This window comes from Salvelinus sp. IW2-2015, linkage group LG14 (assembly GCF_002910315.2).
Source record: "Salvelinus sp. IW2-2015 linkage group LG14, ASM291031v2, whole genome shotgun sequence".
Classification (NCBI taxonomy): domain Eukaryota; kingdom Metazoa; phylum Chordata; class Actinopteri; order Salmoniformes; family Salmonidae; genus Salvelinus; species Salvelinus sp. IW2-2015.
The window spans coordinates 49,757,260-49,782,944 of NC_036854.1; the positions used below are offsets into that span (position 1 = coordinate 49,757,260).

At 41.0% G+C, this 25,685-nt stretch overlaps 1 protein-coding gene and 1 long non-coding RNA gene across 2 annotated transcripts in view; one reads left to right on the top strand and one right to left on the bottom strand.

Annotated features, from left to right (window-relative positions):
* The window catches only part of LOC111973434 (uncharacterized), a 39,492-nt gene that overhangs the window by 7,920 nt on the left and 5,887 nt on the right, over positions 1-25,685 (top strand). The window contains exon 4 of the long non-coding RNA XR_002878577.2: positions 10,985-11,166. This is a non-coding gene — a long non-coding RNA (uncharacterized lncRNA). The remainder of the gene's footprint in view (positions 1-10,984; positions 11,167-25,685) is intronic.
* Positions 18,381-21,351, bottom strand: LOC111973433 (homeobox protein engrailed-2a-like). Its single transcript, XM_024000800.2, has 2 exons — positions 20,785-21,351; positions 18,381-18,795 (listed from the first exon to the last, which is right to left on the bottom strand). Exons 1-2 carry the CDS (start codon positions 21,266-21,268, stop codon positions 18,476-18,478), a joined length of 804 nt encoding a protein of 267 aa, XP_023856568.1. The 5' UTR covers positions 21,269-21,351; the 3' UTR covers positions 18,381-18,475.

Genomic DNA, 25,685 nt, shown 5'->3' on the forward strand with positions numbered 1-25,685 from the left:
ACAATATCTAAGGAAGTCTCGAGGTTTTGCTCGCCTGAGGTAGTGTATCTCATGATAAGCTGTAGACCACACTATCTACCTAGAGAGTTTTCATCTGTATTTTTCGTAGCTGTCTACATACCACCACAGACCAATGCTGGCACTAAAGCCACACYCAATGAGCTGWATACCGCCATAAGCAAACAGGAAAAAGCTCACCCAGAGGCGGCGCTCCTAGTGGCCGGGGACTTTAATGCAGGGAAACTTAAATCAGTTTTACCTAATATCTATCAGCATGTTAAATGTGCAACCAGAGGGAAAAAAAATTCTAGACCACCTTTACTCCACACATAGAGACGCGTACAAAGCTCTTCCTCGCCCTCCATTTGGCAAATCTGACCATAACTCTATCCTCCTAATTCCTGTTTACAAGCAAAAATTAAAGCAGGAAATACCAGTGACTCGGTCTATAAAAAAGTGGTCAGGTGAAGCAGATGCTAAACTACAGGACTGTTTTGCTAGCACAGACTGGAATATGTTTCTTCCGGTGGCATTGAGGAGTACACCACATTAGTCACTGGCTTTATCAATAAGTGCATTGAGGACGTCATTCCCACAGTGACCGTATATACATACCCCAACCAGAAGCCATGGATTACAGTCAACATTCGCAATGAGCTAAAGGGTAGAGCTGCCTCTTTCAAGAAGCAGGACTCTAACCCGGAAGCTGATAAGAAATCCCGCTATGCCCTCCGACGAACCATCAAACAAGCAAAGCGTCAATACAGGACTAAGATCGAATTGTCCTACACCGGCTCCGACGCTCATCGGATGTGGCAGGGCCTGCAAACTATTACAGACTACAAAGGGAGAGCTGTCCAGTGACACAAGCCTACCAGACGAGCTAAATAACTTCTATGCTCGCATCGAGTCAAGTAACACTGAAACATGCATGAGAGCATCAGCTGTTCCAGATGACTGTGTGATCACGCTCTCTTCAGCCGATGTGAATAAGACCTTTAAACAGGTCAACATTCACAAGGCCGCAGGGCCAGACAGATTACCAGGACGTGTACTCCGAGCATGAGCTGACCAACTGGCAAGTGTCTTCACTGACATTTTCAACCTCTCCCTGTCTGAGTCTATAATACCAACATGTTTCAAGCAGACCACAATAGTCCCTGTGCCCAAGAACACTAAAGTAACCTGCCTAAATGACTACCTACCCGTAGCACTCACATCTGTAGCCATGAAATGCTTTGAAAGGCCGGTCATGGCTCACATCAACACCATTTTCCCAGAAACCCTAGACCCACTCCAATTTGCATACAACAGATCCACAGATGATGCCATCTCTATTGCACTCCACACTGCCCTTTCACACCTGGACAAARGGAACACCTATGTGAGAATGCTATTCATTGACCACAGCTCARCGTTCAACCCCATAGTGCACGCAAAGCTCAACATTAAGGTAAGGACCCTGGTACTAAACACCTCCCTCCGCAACTGGATCTTGGACTTCCTGACGGGCCTCCCCCAGGTGGTAAGGGTAGGTAACAACACATCCACCATGCTGATCCTCAACACGGGGGCCCCTCAGGGGTGTGTGCTCATTCCCCTCCTGTACTCCCTGTTCACTCATGACTGCATGGCCAGGCACGACTCCAACACCCTCATTAAGTTTGCTGATGACAAAACAGTGGTAGGCCTGATCACCGACAACGATGACACAGCCTATTGGGAGGGGGTCAGAGACCTGACCATGTGGTGCAAGGACAACAACCTCTCCCTCAACGTGATCAAGACAAAGGAGATGATTGTGGACTACAGGAAAAGGAGGACTGAGCACGCCCCCATTCTCATCGACGGGGCTGTAGTGGAGCAGGTTGAGAGCTTCAAGTTCCTTGGCATCCACATCACCAACAAACTAAAATTGTCCAAGCACACCAAGACAGTCGTGAACAGGGCACAACAAAACCTATTTTGCCAAAAGATTTTTCCAAAAGATTTGGCATGGGTCCTCAGTACCTCAAAAGGTTTTACAGCTGCACCATCGAGACCATCCTGACGGGTTACATCACTGCCTGGTATGGCAACTGCTCGGCCTCCGACCGCAGGGCACTACAGAGGGTAGTGTGTACGGCCCAGTACATCACCCGGGCCATCCAGGACCAGGCGGTGTCAGAGGAAGGCCCTAAAATGTGTCATAGACTCCAGCCACCCTAGTCATAGACTGTTCTCTCTGCTACCGCATAGGCAAGTGGTACCGGAGCACCAAGTCTAGGTCCAAGAGGCTCCTAAATAGCTTCTATCTCCAAGCCATAAGACTCCTGAACAGCTAATCAAATGGCTACCCAGACTATGTGCAATACCCCCCCCCCCCCGATGCTACTCTCTGTTATTATGTATGCATAGTCACTTAAATAACTACCTACATGTACATATTACCTCAACACTGGTGCCCCTGCACATTGACTCTGTACCAGTACCCCCTGTATATAGACCCACTACTGTTATTTACTGTTGCTCTTTAATCGTTAGTTATTCTCATCTTTTTGGGGGGGTATTTTCTCAAAACTGCATTGTTGGTTAAGGGCTTGTAAGTAACCATTTCACTGTAAGGTCTACACCTGTTGTATTTGGCGCATGTGACAAATAAAATTTGATTTGATATTTCACGTGTTTGTTTTTGTAAGGGAAGTAATGAAATGCTATGGGGGTTTTAATGAAAGTGGTACGCTGTTCAGATAAAATACTGTAAACATCTAGAATCAATCTGATTCCATTTGACGTGATCACTTAGTGCAGGCTTTTCAATATGACCCAACCTGGGATTTGAAATCACAACCTCTGGATTTGGGTTGCCCTGATCTTTCTGCTGGGCCAAAGAGCATGTAGCGTTCTCAGAAGGCCCCTACAATGTCATTAGCTATAATAAATCTCTGCATTTAGCAAAAGAGTTCCCTCTAKGGGCCTCCCGAGTGGCACAGCGGTCTAAGGCACTGCATCGCATTGCTAGAGGCGTCACTACAGACCCTTGTGGCAGGTTGGGTGCCTGCAGGCTGACCGCCTGCAGGCTGACCTCGGTCGTCAGTTGAACAGTGTTTCCTCTGACACATTGGTGTGGCTGGCTTCCGGGTTAAGCGGGTGGGTGTTAAGAAGTGCGGTTTGGTGGGTCATGTTTCGTAGGACGCTTGACTCGACCTTCGCCTCCCGAGCMCGTTGGGGAGYTGCAGTGATGAGACAAGATCGAAATTGGGTAGATAAAGGGGGTAAAATAACCCAAAAAATATATATAAAAATGTAGGTTCCCTCTGCACTGCTATTTTAGTTATCACGTAATCTGACTATTCTGTCATCATTGATTTAATTGACTTATTTCAGCAATTTCAGGGTTTTCTGTATARTTTAATGTTGGTGGGGCATATTATTATATTTTAATGTTACTCCTGAATAGTTTTGTAAAGCTGAGATTTACTTTGAAGTCCAAAGTGTAGGGATACAGGTGAAATCAGTTATCGACACAGACATGGTGGCGTAGCAGGAAGATCAGAATGCCGTGAACCACGAGGTTGTGAGTTCAAATCCCTGCTGAGGAACACGTTGAACAATAATTAATCATAATAAATGTACACAACATAATCATGTGTGTAAAATATGTAAGCTGAGAGCACTGCGACGGCGTGACGTTCCGGAGACATCCTAACGACTCATTTTTGTTTGCAGGGCATCACCTGTGAAATCTCATGTGAAAAATATCCACATGAAATAGCATTTCACATGAAGTGTTTCAAAACCATGATTTCACATGTGGAAGATTGTGATCACGTGAAACTTAATGTGAAATATCATTACATGTGCAAAACATCTTAACATTTCACGTGAAATCATATGTTTTCTCCACAAGGTTGTCCAGATTGAATAGAGACCGTGGCTGGAAACTTTTGTCCAGGGATGATGGCATCTCATGTTAAACACATTTTCCTTTCCTATTATGTATCACTTTCATCGTAAGATACAGTATTACACATTCATGCCATGCTGCTGCCCTGGTTACTTATTTTCTCGAGTATTCTTGGGATGAATTGACCAATGGTATAGATGAGCAGGGGTTGCTTCCATGCTAACCCGTTGTTGTTGCTTTGTTCAGAGGAAAATTGGAAGGTGTTTAATGAAAGAGGGACATTAGAGAAGTGTATTCATATCTGGAGTTGGCAGTTGGCAGAATAATGAAATGGACTGTTTATTCYTCTCTCGCTTCACTCTTTCTCATTTATCTTAGTACACATTTGGTTGAGCGCTTCTTGTACTACCTGTACTTCTTGGCTGACCATTAGTCAGCTGAGTTAATTGAGAGTTCATGACTATCTCCCTAAAGGAAATGAAATACATAGCCTAGCGTATCACCTGCATAGTTAAGATATCGACCATCCTGGAGTATTCATTCCTGCACGCTTCCTCGTACGCATGGAAGATTTCGTCCCGAGGGTGTGTTAGCGTTTTTTTCTTGATTAGAGGCTCATTCTGTTCACCTGGAATACCTGCACTCTCTCTCCTTCAGCGCTGTGACCTTTCATGAATTAAGACGCCCAGGCAGTGGAGTTAGAACCAGTCTCWACCCCGCGGTTCCTCATAGCTACCATGACTAATTAGTAAAGCTCACCTCTCTCAAAGGTGGAATACATTATTTATTGTACAGGGAGGGTGGGGGTTGGAGGGTAAAGACTCACCTACTGCAAACCGTGAAAATCCACGTCAGTCAGGAGACCTTTAGGGTAGATTTCATATCTCACTGAGTGCGAGCTAGCATGCCTTCGGCCTGGTTCATATATTTGTCTCCACAGAAGTAAAAATGAAAGGGAAAATGCAGACTGCACCATGTCTTTCCTCCTGTCACACAATGGTGTGGAAAGGTCAGGCCTAATGAAGTCAGAGGTGTGACCCCTGGTATTCAGGGATGGTTCAGCGCTTGCCCCCACTCCACCAGCCATGTGGGTTAATCCCCATTTGATCCTAATTGATAGGCAATAACACAATCCTTATCCAGGAGCTGTTTTGTCTTCCGCAGCCCAACGTGAGTGTCGGTGACACAAAGTGTGAAAGCGCTAAACCAAATGTGAAATTGATATTTTTYATGTTTGTGTGCTTAAACCCTGCTGTTGTAAAAAAAAAAWWGACATTTACAAAGTGCTGTGTTCAGTTTGTGTCATCTGAGGCTCTTAGTAGGGCTTACAACCATGACCTCCAGGATCCCTCATTGACCTCAATGGTAACGTTTGTTTTGACTTGACCTCTTTCATCTACAACACCATTTTAAGGACTGTTGTACAGCTGTAAACTGCGGGCTAATTACTTACCATTTCAAAAATACACTGCTCGGTTGCCCCTATCACTTCCATTGATTGTTTGCTAGCGGTGGCTAAAGTTAGCTGAAGTTTCTAGAGGCTATTTAGCGAACCGAACCGTGGATTACAGTTTCTCCTGGCCAGTAGACTACTTTCATGGTGATGAATCATTTAACATCCAGTTGTAAAATACTGAACTTCCCCTTTAAACAAAGTTTTTAATGAGTTGATGTCTTTGGCTGGATTTTGAGGAGTCACTTAAAAATGGGGGAAGCATGAATACCGTATTATATTCACTGTTTACATAGGCGCTCATTTGTCAAACAATCATAACCTCCAACATGAATACACAGCGAATATCACTTTCATGGAATTATCAATATTAACGGGATCTTACAATAACATTTTGTGTCACATACAGTATGCAAATGTCTGGTGGTGAACATGCAATGTTCCGTGACATTTGTGACTGAGCAGTATATTTGGGTGACTGTCATCTCAAATCAAGGGGCACAATTAAAGATGGGTTTATGTTCACGTCAAGTCTTGTGCATATTACAAAGAAGTCTGGTTTATCAACCAGGAAACAAATATAGTGTAAGCTCATATCAGTAGAATGCTGCAGTTTGATGAGTCTAATGTGGAGTKTATGTTTGCTTCCCCATTTCAACCATTTCCAGAAACATCTAGTAGCTTTACTCCCCCTTTAAGCATTTTGCATGTTTTTTTTCTTCAGTGCGCTCATTGTTGAAGACTTTGGGCACTTTCATTAACTTCAGGACTGTGTACAAACAGTGATGCCAAGGAAACCGCAAGCTATGTTTTGGGGTAGCTGTTATGCATGGGCAACTCGCGTCACACCAGGCTACGATGAAGTTTAGCATATTTCAACTAGAAAGCTTTTATCACTGTTTTTATGAGTTACTTTTATCTGAAATTGTGTGTAACAAAAAGAAAAGCAGTTTTCAGATGTGTTTCGTCAATAAAGCCCCAGGTTTTTTAAATGTTGTTGGGGAAAACAAAAGGGGAGATTAGACTGCCATTTCTGCAAGTCTCCTTCAACTAGCACAATTAAGCAGGCTGTTTCAGCAGTGTGCTCAGCAGTGTGCAACAGCACACTTTGGCTGAGAAATGCCAGGTGTCGTGTCTGTTCTTGTTCGTTTCACACGKTGACTCGAGTCCCTCCCTGGAACGCCATTCGCAGGTCTCTGTAGGATTGGAAGTTGTTTTCAGTTTGTTTGTTACCAGAAGTAATGGGGAACCATAAGACCCGATAACATAATTTGTTGCTCGGAAAACATTCATATGGAACAAACGCTAATTACGAAGCCAAAATACTGTGGAGTGGGACTGTGCTTATATATTCCATTTGACTGCAGACACCTGCCCTCTTCATGCCACGCTCCCTCAAGTTGTCGCAAAACAGTCGAAGTGAACTGAGTAAGTCTCAGACATCCATCTGTAGACCCCACCCTTACCCTGCAGACAGACAGACACACCCTGCAGACAGACAGACACACCCTGCAGACAGACACAGACACACACACACACAATCGAGATGAAATCATAACAGCAATATCACAATGCCGTTTGGCCTTAAAGTATCATTTTCAGAGAAACAAGTAATTAAAAGTGATTACAGTTCAGGGTGAACTGATTATCATGGATTCAAAGTCTTATTGTTTGGCACACGCTCAGTTCTACCTGGAGGATTATTTGACCATGTAAAAAATCATTATCTAAATATTGCTTGTGTATAATCTTATCATGATGCCTGTAGATGCCTGATGATGATAGTTATGTAATTGGCATGTTTTCTAAAATGTCCCTCAATGGCTGGATTTGTTTTCTTTCTAGTCATGGACAACAACATTTGATGAGTTCTCTTGAGATAATTGCAACCKGCAAGAATTTTCTGCCTCTGTAACGATAGATATAGAGACCAGTTTCTGTCCAGTGTCTTTTCAAAGATGGCTGTCCGTTCCTCCAATGGGAATACAATGGATAAGGTATTGAGCGGCCTCCTCTCTTTAAGGATGACTGGCCGGTTGGATCCTCTTGTTCTCGTATTGTACCATGTCCGGAGAGATGCCCTTCAAATCCCTCACACCGGCCAAGAAAAGACATGGGCCTGTCATTGCTGAGGTAGGAGCTTTGATGAACATGTTACTATCACCTTCAGATCAACTAGAGATCATTTTGACATTAACACTCCTTTCTACACCATTTGTCAATTCAAAGTAATACACCCCCCCCCCCSCCCCCGATGAATTATGAATTAAAATGTGTGGTTATTAACAGATGGCTTAAGAATGGTGCTCAATAGCCACATTTTGATTGTTGTTGTTTTCTGCGGTTATGCAGCAAAAATACATATTTGCATAAATCCTTCAACATGGTTATAGCCCACACTGGCTTTATTTGTAGATGCAGATTGGGTCCCAATCTCTGGGCTGAATGTGTGAGGCTTTACTGTATGTTTGCTTATCTGTCCAGCCATCCAATCTATTCAAATAGGATCYCTTTAATTAAAGGGAGGCGCGGCACGCCAGGCTTATTCTCTTCCAGGGACCTTTTCTCTTATTTTGGGGACCAGATGGTGGAGGGGCACGGAAGCTCCCCTTTTGTGTGGACTTCCCCTGTGAAAAGAGCCTCTCCTCCCTAATGTAATCAGTGGCACCGGAAGGGTCCATTCTGGGCTGTGAAAGGAGACAATTGGGTCTGGACACGTCCAGATTACAGAAACGCAGAGTTCATCGGCCGACCCTGCCCCCTTTGACCAGGGCTATGGCACGGAGGAGCGTCAGCTTTGATCAGTGGAGGGTGGAGGGCACTGATCCGACCTGCCCTCTTTACCCTGTACTTGGCTGCTGCTGACACCTTCTTCCGGAAAGAGACAGGGGGATTGGCCTGTGGTGGTGGGGCATCATGACCTGTCTAGACACTGTCACATGTTGCTGTGGTGTTGCCAAGGGGAAATTATGAACTCTGACCTTAAATGTAGTTGGTTAAGAGTTACTGGTCATCTAAAGGGATGGGTTTTTTGGGGTGGGGGGGTGTGACCCACATAATACACAGTCTTCTGGAAGGGATCACTAGCTTGAATGCATTGACAAAAGTTTTCCTGAAGTTTCATTTTATTTGTTTTTATTTATTTAATTTTGTATAAGTCTGAGCAAGAACTGCTACATAACATTGAAGGGCACAATGGCATGGTACATATGTGGCGCTAACTGCTCTGACAAGCAAACACATTTCTTTATTTCATTTGTTTGTTAGCAGATTATACCTGCTCACTTGGGGATGTTTGTGGAAGCATGATTGACTTTATGTGGTACGGGAATCCAGCATTGCAGATTATCTACATGGGAGCATTTCTTCTGGATTTTCAGTATTTTACAGTTGGGACATCAAATTTCGTAAAGTTTTCAGTAAGTAATCTTTGAAATATTTTTGAGATAAATGCATTCTTTTGGTTATGTGTAAAATAACCCAACATACTTTTATTCTAGTATTTGAGTAATTTGTGAAGTTTTTCAATAATTGTATGTACTAAGTAATACAGGGTAATATAATGTAAAAAAAAAWAAAWAAAARAARAWAAGTTTGAACATAGCTTCTTAATAGACTCAAAGGCATTGCATTGTTTTTGTGCAAATTGACTCTGAAAAGCAGTGTAACTATAGCTTGTATGGAATATTGCAAGGCCACTTCTATTCTTATATTGAGGGACATAAATTGCTGTATCATGTCAAGAGATATCCATTTGGTTTGTTGACAGTTCTAACAGTTCAGCCACCCACTCGAATATATGACAACAGAATTGATCAAATCTTGTCAAATAATTAAGTTATTACAATATATTTATTGATTCAATGTATAATAGAACTGTTAATAAATGGTCAATAAAACGTGTCTACGTAGTTTGTCTACTTCTGTTGTTCCTTGATAAAAATAAACAAATCTGCGGCACTTGCGTATTTAGGCCTACTATTCACATTTTTTCCCAATATCCAAGAAGGAAAACTCATTGTATCGTTAGTACATTAACGTTAACATTTTTGTAATTTCATATACTCTCTTATCCAGAGTGAATTACAGTACTGGTTCCCCGTGGGAATCGAACCCAAAACMCTGGCGTTGCAAGCGCCATGTTCTACCAACCGAATCACACGGGACACACATTGTACCGTTATTTTTTGGGAGTTTGTGATGACCAGTGCCTATTCACTAGCACACTTCCAGCTGCAGGAAACGGGGGTTGTTGTTCCTGTGGACCACTGGGTGTAGTGATTCTTCCATCATGGCCGCCGCTGCCACCCTGCCCTCACGTCTGCCACTCGGCAGTAAAATGGCAGCATGCAGTGGGTGAGACAAGAGAGTGATGCGCTCACCACTCCTATGTGGGTGCTGTGGTACACTCCACTGAACCATAACCCTTTCCGTTCACCACACCGAGCTTAGGGGCTCTCTATACGTCTTTAGGTGGTTTTATTAAACTGTTCAAACACGGTGATGTATGAGGGCGAGTTATTATATGAGTGTGTGCTTAGGGAAATAATTATTGCATAGGACAGCACAGGTAGAAGGTGCTACTAATACAGACGATGGGTAGCCWAGCCTAACATCATTTTCTCTGTGACTGTAGCCACAGGAATGGTTGACAGTGCAAGCCGTTCAGAGACTGACAATGATAGAATTGATGTCGATTCGACCATGGTAATGTGTGGCACACCAGACACTAGAAGTATAAGGATCTGGATTGGCGAGTAGGTCTTTACAGTGGCAGTTTTTGCATTTGTCTAGCAAGTAAGTAAGTAACTAGGAACAGTGGGCAAAACTGGTTGAAATTAGGTATTTAAAACTAGTTTTGCTCACTGGGATACAGTAAATGGTACATCAGGCAGTGAGGCTTATCTTTGTGCATTGATATGTTTTTGTAATCAGCAGTTATCAAATGAGAGATGGAGCCAAGTTCTAATACCCAGTTTCACCAGCTCTACTGAGCACAGAGAAGTATTTATGGTGATCTATGCTCCATCTACCAGTCAATGTACACAGTAAAAGGGCAAACAGGGATTTAGTTACATAATCATACCTCTTGCGTAACACGGCTGCGCTGTTTTTCTGCAGTATCATGTCTACAATGATGCTTCGCGTTACCATAGAACACTGCGTCATTTGTTCTTCCAGAATTGTACTTTACTCAGAAGTAGAATCTGTTTTTGTGGCATAGGAAGGGCATTGAGGGGTCTGAAACATGGTAACCCTTACATTTGGGTCAAATGGGTGAATATATTAGAATTTTGGTTTATTGTGGTGATTATATGCCATTGATGCCGAATGTTGTTTTACAGAATACGATAACAAACCCCATTTGCAGTACTCTTATCTGTTTGCTTCTGCCCCAGCAACTTTGAATGTAGCCTAATTCAGAGATCATTCTTTACAATCTGTTGATGAACCCCAATTTTGTACTTTTCCTGATAAATGAATCGTTGTGATGCAGTACACAACGCTTTGCCATCCTATCTACACACAATACATAAGAAAAAMATGGATTGGATCATACAAAACAGTGGTCAAATTAGGCACCCCTGGTAAATAAGGTAATCTCATTGGTTCACAATGTATATTTGTGTCTTTTTTTTGTTCAGTGTGAGAGGAGGATGGCTGTGGTGTGCACCACGAAGAAGATGTCATGCTGAGGATGGGTTTCTGCACTGATGTTTTTGGTGTGATGTAGCGGCGGCTCTCTCACTGTGTCTCTGTTGCCCATGATGCGWAACCATAGAGAGTGATTGACAGCGTGGTCCCTACACAGCAAAGGGGGCCTGAGGTGAGTAGGATGTGCCCTTGGCCCTGCCTGTCTGGCTGCCTTTGTTTCTCCCAGCAACACGGATACATATTACAAAGGACAGATATTATGGATGTGGATGTCTGCATCCAGCCAAAATGTTAGACRAATTCTGTTTTGGGGGTATAGAAAAAATAAGAAAAATGACAACGGTCAGGGTTAAAATGAAGGATGTTAATATGGTATGGACTATGAGAATCCTAAACCTCTCTCGTTGTTTATTCCACGGCTTGGCCATATTAGAGACTGCTCATGACAGCACAGTATAGAAGAAAAATCATGTGCTGACTCCATTTCCAAGGTTTATGATTTGCATGATGTTTCAGTCAGTGTTCCCAAAATGGTGGGTCAGAACCACTCACGTGCCGCGGCCAATTCTTACTAGGGAATGTTGCTTGTGGGGTCCTGAAAAAAATATTGAATGTCTGGAATTCACAGCAAAAAAAGTTTGGGAACTGTTGTAGTGTTGCCGAGTTCAACGTTTAGATTTCCACTGTGTTGAAAACTGCACCATGACCCAGTCAGTCTGTACTAATCACAATTGAGGTTTATTGGTCAACTCCAAATGATAGACTATTAGGTTTAGACATGTCTGAGGTGTAATGAAAAATCTTACAGAACATCCTTTCATACTCTTCAGTTCCTAATCTGTAATGTAAGTGAAATGTGAATATGCTATATTCTATTCTAGAAACCTTGACATGAAATTTTAAAAGAAATCCCCTACACTGTTGTTGTATTTCACTGTAGCCTTTATAAACATTTAACAGAAAGTTTTGATGTGGGCCGTTATGTCATATGTGGACTTAGAATTCACTTTCGGCATTTTAAGAAAAGTCTTTGTGCATGAAAAAGAAGGAATTGAGGGGAATTGGAGCTAATGCTTTATTGACGTTATGCCTTAGAGTTGATCGAGTTGGAATTTGAGTGAATCTGAATATAAGTCATATTTCATGAAGTTGAGTTACTGCAATATACCACAACCCTGTCAGTTTGAAAACGTAACCATCAGAACTACTTGATGATTGATTATTTTCATGCAATGGTACACCGTCAAAACTTCAAATTCGCAAAATCCGCTAAAGTGATGCTCTACCATGAATTCATGTTATGAATGGTCTTTTTCACTTTCACATTATCGTATGGACTTTTGCCAGAGCTTAAGTCAATGTCACTTCAGTTCTTGTCAGTTCAGGGAATTCAGTTTTAGAATAAAAATCTGCATAGATAATTTGAGACCATTTTTTCTGATCCCTACTTTTTTTATTAATCGCCAACAATATCGTAGCATGGTGTTTCTTTAGGGCGTTTTGTAAGCGAATCAAATCATCCATAAATTGATATKAATTATATTTGGTATGCATCAATCAATCAGCAACGTTATTCAATTGGTTAGTTAGTCCAGGAAGTGTTTTCAACAAGTTTGTAGATTCTTAAAATTCATGAGATATCTTTTTTTTTAAAGAAAATATGCCTCCTAGGTGAGAGAATGGGTAGGGTGACCTACACATTGTATATCCTACATGATTATAACAGCCTAATGGAAGTGGGAAAGTCCCTAAAAATGTCTAGCATTACGATGAAAATGATCCCGTGCCTCTTTTTTCAAGGGGTCACTCAAACGCAGTGTGTGAAATGAGAGTTGTCTTCTGTGTGTCTTCTTAGAATGCATCCGCTTCTCATTGTCTGCCCAGTCAACTTCTGCAGGCCCCAGTGCCCTGAGTCTCATACATGAGAGATCAAGGGTTACCAAGGTGCTATTGAGAGAGAGAAGGGCTCAATACCAGAGGGAACAGACTGCACCACAAAATACTCATTTCCTTTGCATGTTAGGTGCCCTGGTGGGGATTCAGACAGGGTCACTGACACAACTGCTGGAGTTGCTGTTTGTCTCATCATTGTTCTTAATGAAAACGGACCCAGCTCTGTGTGTGTGTGTGTGTGTGCGCGCGCGCGTGTGTAGCTTGATAATGCATTGTGGTGGTTATCCAAGTTGGACCTGACTATGGTCAAGCAGTGCCAGACAGAAGTAGCTCATTTAGAAAGATAAGAGGTTCATCTGTCCACTCGGGTTCTCTCCACAATGTCCAGTCACTGAGCCCTGGCATTAACTTGTATTCTAACAAGATTAAAATATATTTGTCCTGGGGATTAGCACAGTTAGGTGCCCTTTTGCCTTCTTTTTGCAGTGGTGCGGTGACAGTGGGCTTTGATCTGCGTTGCATGGCAAGGGTCCTGGCTTGGGCCTGGCCATTCGAGTGCCTAGTGTGAAATTGGCCTGATGTCATCCCCGTTCTCCACCTTTTACATCTTTCACCAGTTTTAATTATGTTTCCGCCACAAAGCCCGGGCACCTCGGAGCAGATTCCACTCGGGCTATAGGAAGCATTTAGAAACTATGGTTAAATGTCACAGTAGGGGAGGGGGAGGGCATAGCAGGATGGGTTCCTTTGTAGAAGAGGTAGACAAGGGGCATTAATGCTTTTCTGTTCTTTTTTCTTATTCTCGCTCTCTTTCTCTATCTCTCTCTGCCACCTAACTGCCCGTTGGCAGTGAACTTTTGAAAAGTCCTGTGAACTTTCAAAGCGATGACTTCTATTCTCCTTTAAAAAATAGATTTTTTAAAGAAAGCATTTTAAGGCCCATGTGTATGTTCGTACAGAAGTTGCTCACTCTTTCAGTTAACTAACCATTCATCGCAATGGTAACCAATAATGTTTTCTTTGGATAGCTAGCTCTTAAAATGTTACCTACGAAACCTCAATGTATTGTATCATGCATTATAACTCTGGTACAGTTCTCAAGTAAAACCACTATGGTTTCTAAACCATCTTTGATGGTTTCCTTGAAACTTTATACAACAAGCAACGGTTTTAAGGCATAGCAGTTTGTTATTTCTTTGAAGAGTGATGGGGTTTTGATGTTGGGTTTGAAACTTGGGAAATTTTTATGGGAGGTTCCCATCGAAATGTTGCATAAAAAGGTGCAGGAGAGAGTGTGTGTGTGTGAGAGAGAGGGGAGGAGAACAGAGAGAGGAAGAAAGATGGGGGAGTGAGTTTGAGTGAGAAAGTACTGTGTGTTGAGAATGGGTTACTGTGGGCTGGGGGGAATTAGCCACCTGCAGCCATGACAGGAGGCTTTGACCTTCATTGGTTTCTCGCTCTCGCTCTCTCTCTCCATCTCTCTCTCTGTCTTTTATTCTTTCTTCTTCCCTTTCCCGCCTGGTCACAGAACCACAGACTCCTTTCAGAAGCAGTAAGGACTGACCGTGTGCGAGTGAGACACTGGCCTTTCTCCCATCATGCCAGTCAATGACTGTTATAGGCGTTGTGTTCAAAGACTAGCGGCACAAGTATGGAAATACAGAGAAAGCGCTGTAAAAAAAAATTTAAGAGGGAAAAAAAGTGAAATGCCTGGAAATGGTCACCATCCATGCCTGCTGCATGTTCTTTTGTTTTGAAACTTTTGCTAACTTTTTTCGGTTGTGTACAGATCAGTAGAGCGAAGGTATCCATCCACAGACTCAGATTATGTTGGCCCGCGATTTGAATAACAAATTTTGTTTTTATTTACAGTGACTTGTCACAGTTTGCTGAATGTTCTCTTTCAGATAAACATTCTCTACACAGTTTGTAAGATATGGAATTATACAACTGCCATAAAATGTTTACAAGAAAACAATCCAAAAAGTACAAAGGAATCTTTCCCACTGGGCACACACTGGTTGAATCAACGTTGTTTCCTCATACTTTCAATGAAATTATGTTGAACCAACGTGGAATAGACGTTGAATTGACATCTGTGCCCAGTGGGTTAGAATTTCTCTATTTGTTTTGCAAGCTATATGCCTTTTGGGTAATTCATAGAAGATCTGGAAGTATGTAAAAAAATATATATATATTTAAAAAGTTTTTTATATTTTATCAAAATCAATATTTTTGGGTCAAGGATGACATGAAAAAAAATTATCCCCCAACAGTCCAAATGGAGGAATAGTCCACTAGCTGTTTTGGTTATATTCTGACGATTTGATTGAATTAAGTCATAGGCTAGCTCATTTTCATTACAAATCCGTGTGATTTAAGGCCCATCTGAGTAGTGTATGGGTTCATATGGAAATTTGGCAAGATTTGTCTCAGTTTGTCTTAGACCTTGAGAAAAGATATCCAATACWTTTGATGCGTCTTTATTTTGTTCTATTTATGGTTAATGGTGTGATTATTCTAATCACAATAAAAGTGAAGAAGTACTCAAATGTGATGTGTTTTAAATTAGTATGTTTGTGTCACCTGTATTGACGAACCTATGTGATGACGACACAAACCTCTGGGAACGTAAAGATATTGGATGAAATTCACTTTTTTCACAATTTTTCATGAGAAAACATAAGACCTACTTGGAACTTACACTGCGTGTACAAAACATTACAAACACCTTCCTAATATTGAGTTGCACCCCCTTTTTGCCCTCAGAACGGCCTCAAAAAGTTTATAATTGGCTCATTCATCCCCCTCCTCTCCCCTGTAACTATTCCCCAGGTCGTTGCTGCAAATGAGAACGTGTTCTCAGTCAACTTACCTGGTAAAATAACGGTAAAATAAAAAATAAAATAAATTCGTCGGGGCATGGACTCTACAAGGTGTCGAAAGCATTCCACAGGGATGCTGGCCCATGTTGACTCCAATGCTTTCCACAGTTGTGTCAAGTTGGCTGGATGACCTTTGGGTAGTGGACTAATCTTGATACACACGACAATCTGTTGAGTGTATAAAACCCAGCAGCGTTGCAGTTCTTGACACACTAAACCGGTGCACCTGGCACCTATATCATACCCTGTTCAAAAGCGCTTGAATCGTTTGTCATGGCCATTCACCCTCTGAATGGCACACCTACACAATCCATGTCTCAATTGTGTCAAGGCTTAAAAATCCTTCTTTAACCTATCTCCTCCCCTTCATCTACACTGATTTGAAGTGGATTTAACAGGTGGCCAATAAGGGATCATAGCTTTCACCTGGATTCACCTGGTCAGTCTATATCATGGAAGGGGCAGGTATTCCTAATGTTTTTGAACCAGCAAAGGTTGACGTTTACGCATTCAGCTTTGTGGTGATATTTCTATTTTATTGTAGGCCTTGTGTCACATGAAACCAATATTTTTGTCATTATTTATTTGTATTTATGTAGTAGTCTTATTGGTAAGGTAACTGTAACGGCAATGGTCTTCAGAAGGGAGTGTCATCTTGGGTGTTACACCAAGTAATAGGGCACGACCTAAACACTCAGGGGTAGTAATAGTACCAACACATGGTGGACACATTCAAATCATGTAAATATACTCGATTTTRGAWTTTTTGGGGCATTTTGTCATTGACCTTTTTGGTCRAAAGGTTACTACAAATTACTCTTTGGTCAGCGGTGTTGCCAAACCAGTGACATCATCCACAGGGATCCACTCCTATTTTGGCAATGGAGGATCACGTTTTCTTTCCGATCTTTCTGTGTTTACATAGAAATGCCCATGTCTCATAGACGTTCAATTATCCTTGACTGTGGATTATAGAAAAAGGATGATGCTAGATAMGTTTTTAAGTGTATCTTCGAGGTTTATTGACTCTTCTTTTCCAGTTTTTCATGAGGCAGTTAATTACACAATTAATACATACATGATAATTATGTACATTATACCAAAGAATATGTTGAACATAAAATAAAAATAGCATTGTATAATAATACAACTCCGTGTTGTAATTTCATTTAAACATATTCATCTATAGATAGATATTCGCTGATGAGGAAATTCAATATGTCACACCAGCAGTTTTCATGAAGGCAATAATCTTGAATCAAATAGTATGCATTTTGAAGTAATACTGGTTCTCTGATTCGGCACAGTTCTGTCTCATAAAAAAGTTCTCGCTTGAACTTTAAGGCAAAGTGTGTTCAGTTTGGTGGATTGTAATTCACACACACTTTTTGCAGATACACAACAAAACAATTCAAAAGGCAAAAGTCCACAATTTGGTATGGATAGTCTAAAACTTAGCTTGATCATACTCTTGTCGACAAAGACAGAAGTTTATAAACACAGTTATTTGCCCAAGTACAACAAATTGCAGCTTTCATGCAAAGGCCCCATAAACCATTTTCAAAGAGAAGTTATTGCAGGATAAACAAGCAGTGTAAAAACCTCAGAAACCTACTCTAAAGCAACACCGTTCATTGGATAGATTTTCTTCCCCTTCAATATAATATATATAAATACACATATGAAATCCTTTCAACAACAATAAAAGAGATTTTCAACAATTGTTATACAGTCACTAATGGTTTTGTCTGTTTTTTGAATGATATATATGTATATTAAATAAAAATGTATATAGAGAAATAACTCCATGGGACGTATAGTTGACAGCCTACATCAGATACCTTGTGTCTACTTTTTGATCAAGTAGGCCTATAATACTTTCAGCCAAGAGTGTGTTAAACGTTTTGTCATCATTGTCACTATGCTACAGAGTTGTCTCCCACGTTATAGGCAGCATTGTAATCATTCAAAGCAATTTGCTACAAGAGATGATTTATATTGGTCTTCAAAAACGATTTATAGAGGCCTTGGTACATTGATATAACACAGAACACGCACATGTTTCATGGAAATGAACTTGGCTTCGATGTAGTTATGAGACAAAACTACATTTGTATCCTACGTATTAGCAATGTGTGTATTATGTTTGCTAACCAAAACATTGCTACCCAATCACTTCTGTGGTTATATGAATTTTCCAAAAATAGTATTAAAATCGATCTACTTTTCAATTAAGTCTGCACATCACTGACACTCAAAATCCTTGCTATGTCCTTTTTACACTAAACCTCAATAAAACCATAATAACCATGGGAATAAAATATCTTGTCAGCAAATGTATTAAGATTCACAGTTGCCTGGATGCAGCAGAAAATATTCTTTGGACTTAAGCAGGTTGTTTTTCACATCACTGACAGATCTCAACGTCAAGTGCCAGATAAAAGCGCTATAATGTAAAAAAAATTACAATGAATAGCAATATAAAATGAAGTGTATAACAAGCATGTATACTTTTCCTGGAAGAAAAACGACACACGTTACWGGAGATTGAAAACGTACCTTTTTACAACATATTTTTTATAGACATGATATTGCAGAAATATCTATATATTTATCAATTTATGCTGGTATATTCTATACACTGGCCCTTTATTCGATGAAATTATTGCATTGTAAATATACTGATCTGTATCTCTCTCGAAATCAATCGCTGTCTGATTTGTCATCTTTTGACGTCGTAGCATGATTGTACAGTCCCTGTGCCATCAGGTGCAAGGCTAGGGTGTTTTTTGCGCCGGTGGCCTTCTTGATTTTTGCCCTTTTGTTCTGGAACCAGATTTTGATTTGAGATTCGTTAAGGCCGAGTTCTTGCGCCAGGGACTGTCGCCTTTGTTCGGTCAGATACCGGTTCGTTTGAAACTCGGTTTTTAGTCTTTGTAGCTGTTCAGCTGTAAAGGCCGTCCTTGGTCGCTTGTCCTCTTTGCTGGCGGTGGTTTTCTTCTTTGGTTTTCGAGATCTCGGTCCTGTGTTTTAGAAAAAATATTATTATTAGCCAAAACCAATCAAAATATGAAATGTGAAGGCTTGGTGTAGCCTATAGGATATACGTGTCCCAGTTACTACAACTGTGTAGTAATACATACATGAATTAATGAATTTAGGCCCTACTTATTTATTTATTATTACACTGTATGCCAAGTGTCGTGCAATCGTAGAAAAAAAGGGTTCCAAAAGGGTTCTTCGGCTGTCCCCTTAGGAGAACCCTTTTTGGTTCCAGGTACAACCCTTTCAACCCTTTTCCAGGTTCTACCTGGAACCAAAGTGGGTTATACCTGGAACCAAAAAGGGTTCTTCAAAGGGTTTTCCTATGGGGACAGCCGAAGAACCCTTTTAAGTTCTAGATAGCCCCTTTTTTTCTAAGAGTGTTTTGCTCATGCAAAAAAATCAGAATTTGAGTGTTCGTTTCAATGCATACCATTCCATATCACACAAGAGTTGTCAAAATAGTGAGGAATAAAGATTAATATTGATAATGTAACCGTAGTTCCGCACTTCTTTACGTAGAACAATGCATTGGAAGATATGTAGATGGTAGGTAGGCCTATACCGATGGGGCATGTCGGTTCCGTAGTTTGTTATGGTCATTGGAGGATATGCTGAGTAGGCCTGAAATATATCAACACAACTGGACCTCCCATCTCAACTGCAACTTACTGAATAATATCAAATATATATTTTTCGTAAATAATTGTTTATATTAAACTCTTCATTTTATATAGAGTTAGGCTAATAGTCTAGGCTTGACGATGTCTAGTGGAATACATTGGCTTATATCGTAGTCTATAGGTTGCTGAATTCGGTCTTTGGCTGTTGTTAATTACTTTTCCAAGTTTGCCCTTTGGTGGGTAAACATGATGGGTTGTAATTGAGTAGTAAAAAATCGTCAGGCCAAACTATTTGATTAAAAAAAAGAACTGGTGACGTCTGTTTGGGCAAGTAGGCCTGGATGACTATCAAAGAGATTATTCAATACATTTGGAGCTCGCTGGAGATGATAAACCAACGTACAACGTTTTAAGATATGCAGCCCATGGGGATACCATCGAATAGTAGTCTAGTTCATGCGATCAACGTTACATAATGCATGAGAACATTGTGTACAATACGATTTTTAGAAATTAACGAAAATGCATTCGAATATTTGAGTTTTTACACAAGTAGAATATAGAATAATGATGGAAACGTTCATGTTTTATGTGCCAAATATGCTAAATATTTAGAGACCCAGGCAACTCCGTTGTGAAATCTCATGCATAAACAAAAAGAGTGGATTTGCACGACAGAATTGTCGAGGAAAAATACCCTATAAAGTCCTTTAACCTATTGTATTTTATTTCATAATTCTTTGAAAGACTTATTGTTTTGGTGATGTGTGCGCCGATGTTTATAGTAACCTATAGTAGTAGGCTAACCTAGTATTACATTGGCTATGATCTAGCTAGCCCAAAGCAATAGCCATCGCAATGACGGTATCATATTCGTATTATGGGGTTATAATTGAAATACTCATWAAAAAATACAAAATTGTATGAGGCTATTCCAAAATTCCAAAAATTACTATTTATCCCGGCTTTTAACATTAATGTGTAGAGTTCCAATACCCCTGCGTTTGCACATTTCAGTTTTAAAGCAATGCAAGATGCTATTTTGAGCTGCTTGTTTTGTCGTGAAATTATGCCATTATTCAAACTCGTGGCAATTCTTTAGCGTTCTATAATATTGATAGGCTATCGGCTCTTATGCTTTTATTATGAGTCTTATGTTTCCACCGATACACTTTGAAGATTTTGCAAGATTAGAATCTTCTATTTTCCATTTTTCTGATCTTAAAACAGGCGAACACTATTTGCCCTCCTTTCCTGGAAGAACTCGGTCAAGGCGTTTGAGGTCAGTGTTACAACGGGYCGGTGTATTTCAGGTTACAAAGACGAGGGGAAATAATCCTAGCCTACCTGATGAGGGCCTGTCCGAGTATCTGGTGCAGTACACCCAAGCTGGCCAGAGCATAGGCGGTTTGGATGGTGTAATTGAGCTGGTTTGAGAACTATCCGAGTCCGAGCTTAGGCACTGATCTCCATTCTCCCCGCGGGGTTTCAGGGGCTCTTCTGTGGCTATTTCAGCCTTCTTGGCCACGCCGCCTGGATGAGGAGTGGATGTTCCCTCCGTTGGCACAGTACTCCCCACTTGCTCCGCTCTTGGAACAGCCGGGCTATGGTTCTCTCTGGTAGCGTGACTACTTTCTTCATGATTTATGTTATCTTCTTTTTTCCGCCCAAAGTCCGGCCGTAAGATATTATCGATGAAGAAATTGGTGACTCGATGCGGGATCTGCTGCAGGTTGCCCGGCGCTTGTAATAGAGGGAGTATCACTCTGTTTGACTCATCCGCCGACCCTTGGCGCACCGCATCTCTGTTGCTATGATCATTTTCTTCCATACTGATACACTTTCCAGTTTTCTTTCCTTAACCCCTTTATTRCTCTCCCGCACCGAAATGAGCGCAATCCACTACTGTGGGAGGCGGAGCTTTTCAAATGTTTGAATAAAGGTTTTAAAAAAGAAAAAAGAAAGTCAAATCTTGTTGAGTGTGCTGGACACCATGCAACCCTTTGCGATAGTGCCCACAGACAAAAACATAGTTTTGGTCATATATTCCCAAACTTGGCTATCCTATATTGTTGCACTGGATAGACACCATTTGTCATTTGCCCATCCAATTTGGTACTATCCGTTTTCAGCCTATCCAATACAAGTGCTTCAATTACTAAACTAAGGGTAAATAAAGAGGCTTCTGATCCTGAAATACACTCACTGGAGTTTTGTTCTTATTTTCAATACGAGCCCCCAAGTGACGTTGCAGCGGTTATCCTGGACACGTGCCTTGAACCAATAGACTGGGAGAATGTTTACCACGTGACAGTGACTCGTGAATAATCGACAAACGCCCAATCTCGCCTTCTTAAAGGAAAGGCGTTCTGGCATAAAACGACATACCTACACTAAATTTCTCTTATGTTTGATTGACTATTATATTGGTGAATTTTTGTTGTAGTTGGAGGTTWGTGTTTTCCATTCATGCGTAATGCATGCTTAATCTGGAAATGGTCAAACGCCTTTCCATAAAAATAATTACATTGATATAGAGTAAAAATGTAATTGTATGGCAAAATATGGAGAGTCGGTTAATAGCCTGCTGTGTGACGTTCRCATGTTATACTATTTTGTTTCGGGCATGTAACTAGTAGCCAAGTATCGAAGCGGTAACCAACTACTATGGTACATTAGGGATAGCCTCTGCAACCAAAATTGGGTGGGGGATACCGGAGTCTGTATGACTCGCATTGAAGCAGACTGCAGTACACTGTGTTTGGGGGTTTTACATTTAGGGTTTTTAACTSGGTGCGTTTTTTATTTGGGACATTGTGTACCTCTTTTACTTTATGGAGCTTTTCATTCCGAGGAGTTATTTATGATATGTAATATTGCGGATTTGTGTCGCATGAATCATGACATTGACAGGGCATTGACCATCCCGAGTTTCTAAAGCCCCATCATTAATGGCCAATTCATGCAATCTCTTAGCCAGTCATACAATCTCGAAATCCTTTTCATCTCTTCATATGCTCTTTCATGATTATATAAAGGTTCAAAGCAAAAATRGGTCGCTAGCCCTTTAAAAAAATATGTTATGCAAACAAACTGTTGTGTTCACGGTGCACATGATATAGAGTCGCGCCAAAGACAAAACTTGGGGAAAACTTTACTGACCAACTCCTTGGCTGTTTTCGCTCAAATCAGGATTCAGAGCGTGCCTTGCCGTAGTCGCCAGAGATAAGTTGCTATTTGATCTGAAACGTCATGTTGGGTAAAACGGTGCATGAGTAAATGATGACCCTTGGATGATTAATTATTGTATTTAGCATTGGACCCATAGCTTTTGTCAAAATTTAGGTAAAAAATAACTGAATTGTGGAACTGTTTTTTCAACCTCTTCTGGGCCAGTGGGGCCTATCTGRTGTAAATTATTGTCACAGTAATGGTAACGTGTCTAATTTCTAATTATTTGTAGCTAGGTAGCATATACATATTAAACTTGTGGCATTTCACAATTAAGCGGAAAAAGGTCTATAATTTTAACTCAGTCTCCACAAAACGAAAGGTCATTATTATTGGTCAACTCGTGCGTCGAACGTTCATGGACGGTGGAAAAACGAAGAGTTTTTAGAGGACGGTGGAATATTCTCCAAGAGGGCGTTTTAGAATGACAGTACCTCTTTAGTGTACTAAGACCCTATAATTAGGCCACAACTTTTTAGGCATTGTCCTGCGGTAAATGGCTTTTCACTGTTTCAAAAAACAGTTGGCTGACTGTGCCCTATTTTGTGTGCGAACTATTGTATTTCTATTGTTTGCACTTTATGTACACGTTTAAAATGAAAGCGTGCCAGCTCTACAGAGAATGCATCTCGAATAGGCCAACACGTTTTCTTCTACATTGTGTAGTCCTATTGGCTCATGCAAAATGGCCAAATCATGTGAGCCTCGCATAGACCTACTTGAACGATAGTCATTTTGACCAATAGCCTGGTGKTTTTTTGTTAATAAATTCCCACATTTCCACCATAGAGCGATCTCCATACGTCATCCATTTTATAGCAGTGCCTGTCTGACAATAGCCTGTATGGTTGGGAGCGGCGTCGGTCCATGAACCATGCACAACCACCATGCAGTGTCCATCTTATCTCTCCAGTTGATGGCGTAAAAGTTCTGAGTAAAGGTTGTWATTAGATAGGCCACTCTCATGCTGGGATTGTTTCTCACTTGTGAGGGATACCCAGATTATCCCGAGCACTAATAAATGAACAGGAGACAATGGCGGCCAGACAGGCCCGCTACCCCCTCCGCCTCTCGCTGCTCTCGCTGTCAGCCACAGCAAAACAGGACTGGCGTGGAGGAAACCTCACGATTTCAAGTCAAGAGTCATACAGACCAGACCACAGCCAATTATAAATAGGGTGCTTCAATAGGCCTATATGGTGGTATTAAAAATGGAATAAATGTAGTTTTATGCGTTTTGTTTTGCAGGCTCTTATAGACCGCAGAGTCCTATAGGCCTATACATGTCAATATTGAAGGGCTACATTGGTTGTTTTTGATTGATTCTTTTGGACAGTATGGCATCGTATATCCCTTAATTGGTAGACTTCGTCTGTTTGTGGTGTGTCACCCTTGCACCCGGTTAACAGACTTTTCTTAAAATGTTGACATAGGTTACCTCACATTTTCTTTCTACCTTTCTACCTTGCACGTTATACGGGTGCACATATTCCGTTATTTGGGTTATGATGCCTAAAAGTTAGGTGAAATGAAGTCCCAAAAAATGTTAGGCTACATTTGATGTCTTGTTATTTTATAATTCCCAACATCGTTTCGTGACTATAGTTTTTTATTGTAAAGAATGGTTACTAATTCAGTGTGGATGCGTGTAGCCTATAGACCTTTTGTATTAAATGCATGATTGAATTATACATTCATATTTTTTTTATTTAACCTTTATTTAAMTAGGCAAGTCAGTTAAGAACAAATTCTTATTTACAATGACGGCCTACCCCGGCCAAACCCTAACCCGGACGACGCTGGGCCAATTGCGTGCCGCCCTACGGGACTCCCAATCACGGCCGGTTGTGATACAGCCTGGAATCGAACCAGGGTATGTCGTGACGCCTCTAGCACTGAGATGCATTGCCTTAGACCGCTGCGCCACTCGGKAGCCCAGATAGGCCTATAACATGATAATAAACGTGCATTTGGCCACAACCTTCTTAGCAGAGTCTTTACCTATCTCTGCAGCATGCCCTCGTATGCATTTACGCATTTACACATTGTGCATATCATTTCGTTTTACGATTGAGATCGTAACCCATCTCTCGTAGCCTATGGTAGACATACATGAGCTGTATCGGTTAGCATTGTGTCAGTTTGGCAATAACGCCCCCTTTAAAAAGTAGTGAGATTCGTAAAGGGGTATGCCACATTGACATTTTTATTATGCCTGAATGTGACATCATTCTGGTTATCATGTTTTGTTGTTGTTTGTGTTGTGCACATTGCATATAGCGTATTAGTCTGCTGGTGGTCAATGCCGCAACACGAGAGCTCACACCTGGTTTGCAAACGGTATTTGATTTACTAAAGATTTCTTGGGTATTCGCACGTCCGCACTAGTCTAATCCCCCCAGACAAAACATCGCGCCCTGACAGCAACCCTATACCTTTCCYTGAATGGACACTGGCCCGACGAAGGAAATCAGATATTTACTCAAAGCAGTCAATTTTCAACGAATTCCAAGGGATTTATTCTTTAAAACACCTACTGCAATAGTTGGCAAAAAAGAAGGATGGTAATCGGCAAAGCGAAAGCCAGTGCATGTCAATTATGCCTCTTATGGGTATAGTAGGCTTTATGCCTTCATGCGCTCCGTAACCTGATAAATCTAGGCCACTTTTTCCTATTATTGTAAGTGTAGCCTCGTTAAACACTTCCAATTAAAAGTTTGTCACTCATAACATCAGTCGAGTCTGTTTATTGTATATTAACACAAAATAACAGGTTATTATGAACATTAAAATTTAGCTGTATCCTAACCAATTTTGTTAAAATCGGAAAGAAATGTTGCTCATGTAAATGATATTAGCTAATAACTCATTTATGGTTATGTAAAATGGATGTTTTGCATTTAAATATTCATGTGCTCCTTCGGGGAAGGTGGAAATATTGATAACCCTCAAGGCCATGCATGCAWACAACCCAAACCTGTCACTTTTCTACAGAGCTGCAGTGTGCCTGCTAAATG

Bases quoted from the DNA above. Each gene is read 5' to 3' on its own strand.
- LOC111973433 (XM_024000800.2), bottom strand. From the start codon at position 21,268: ATGGAAGAAAATGATCATAGCAACAGAGATGCGGTGCGCCAAGGGTCG. The intron at 18,796-20,784 runs GTAGGCTAGGAT...TCTAAAACACAG, and splicing joins CTCGGACAGGCCCTCATCAG to GACCGAGATCTCGAAAACCA.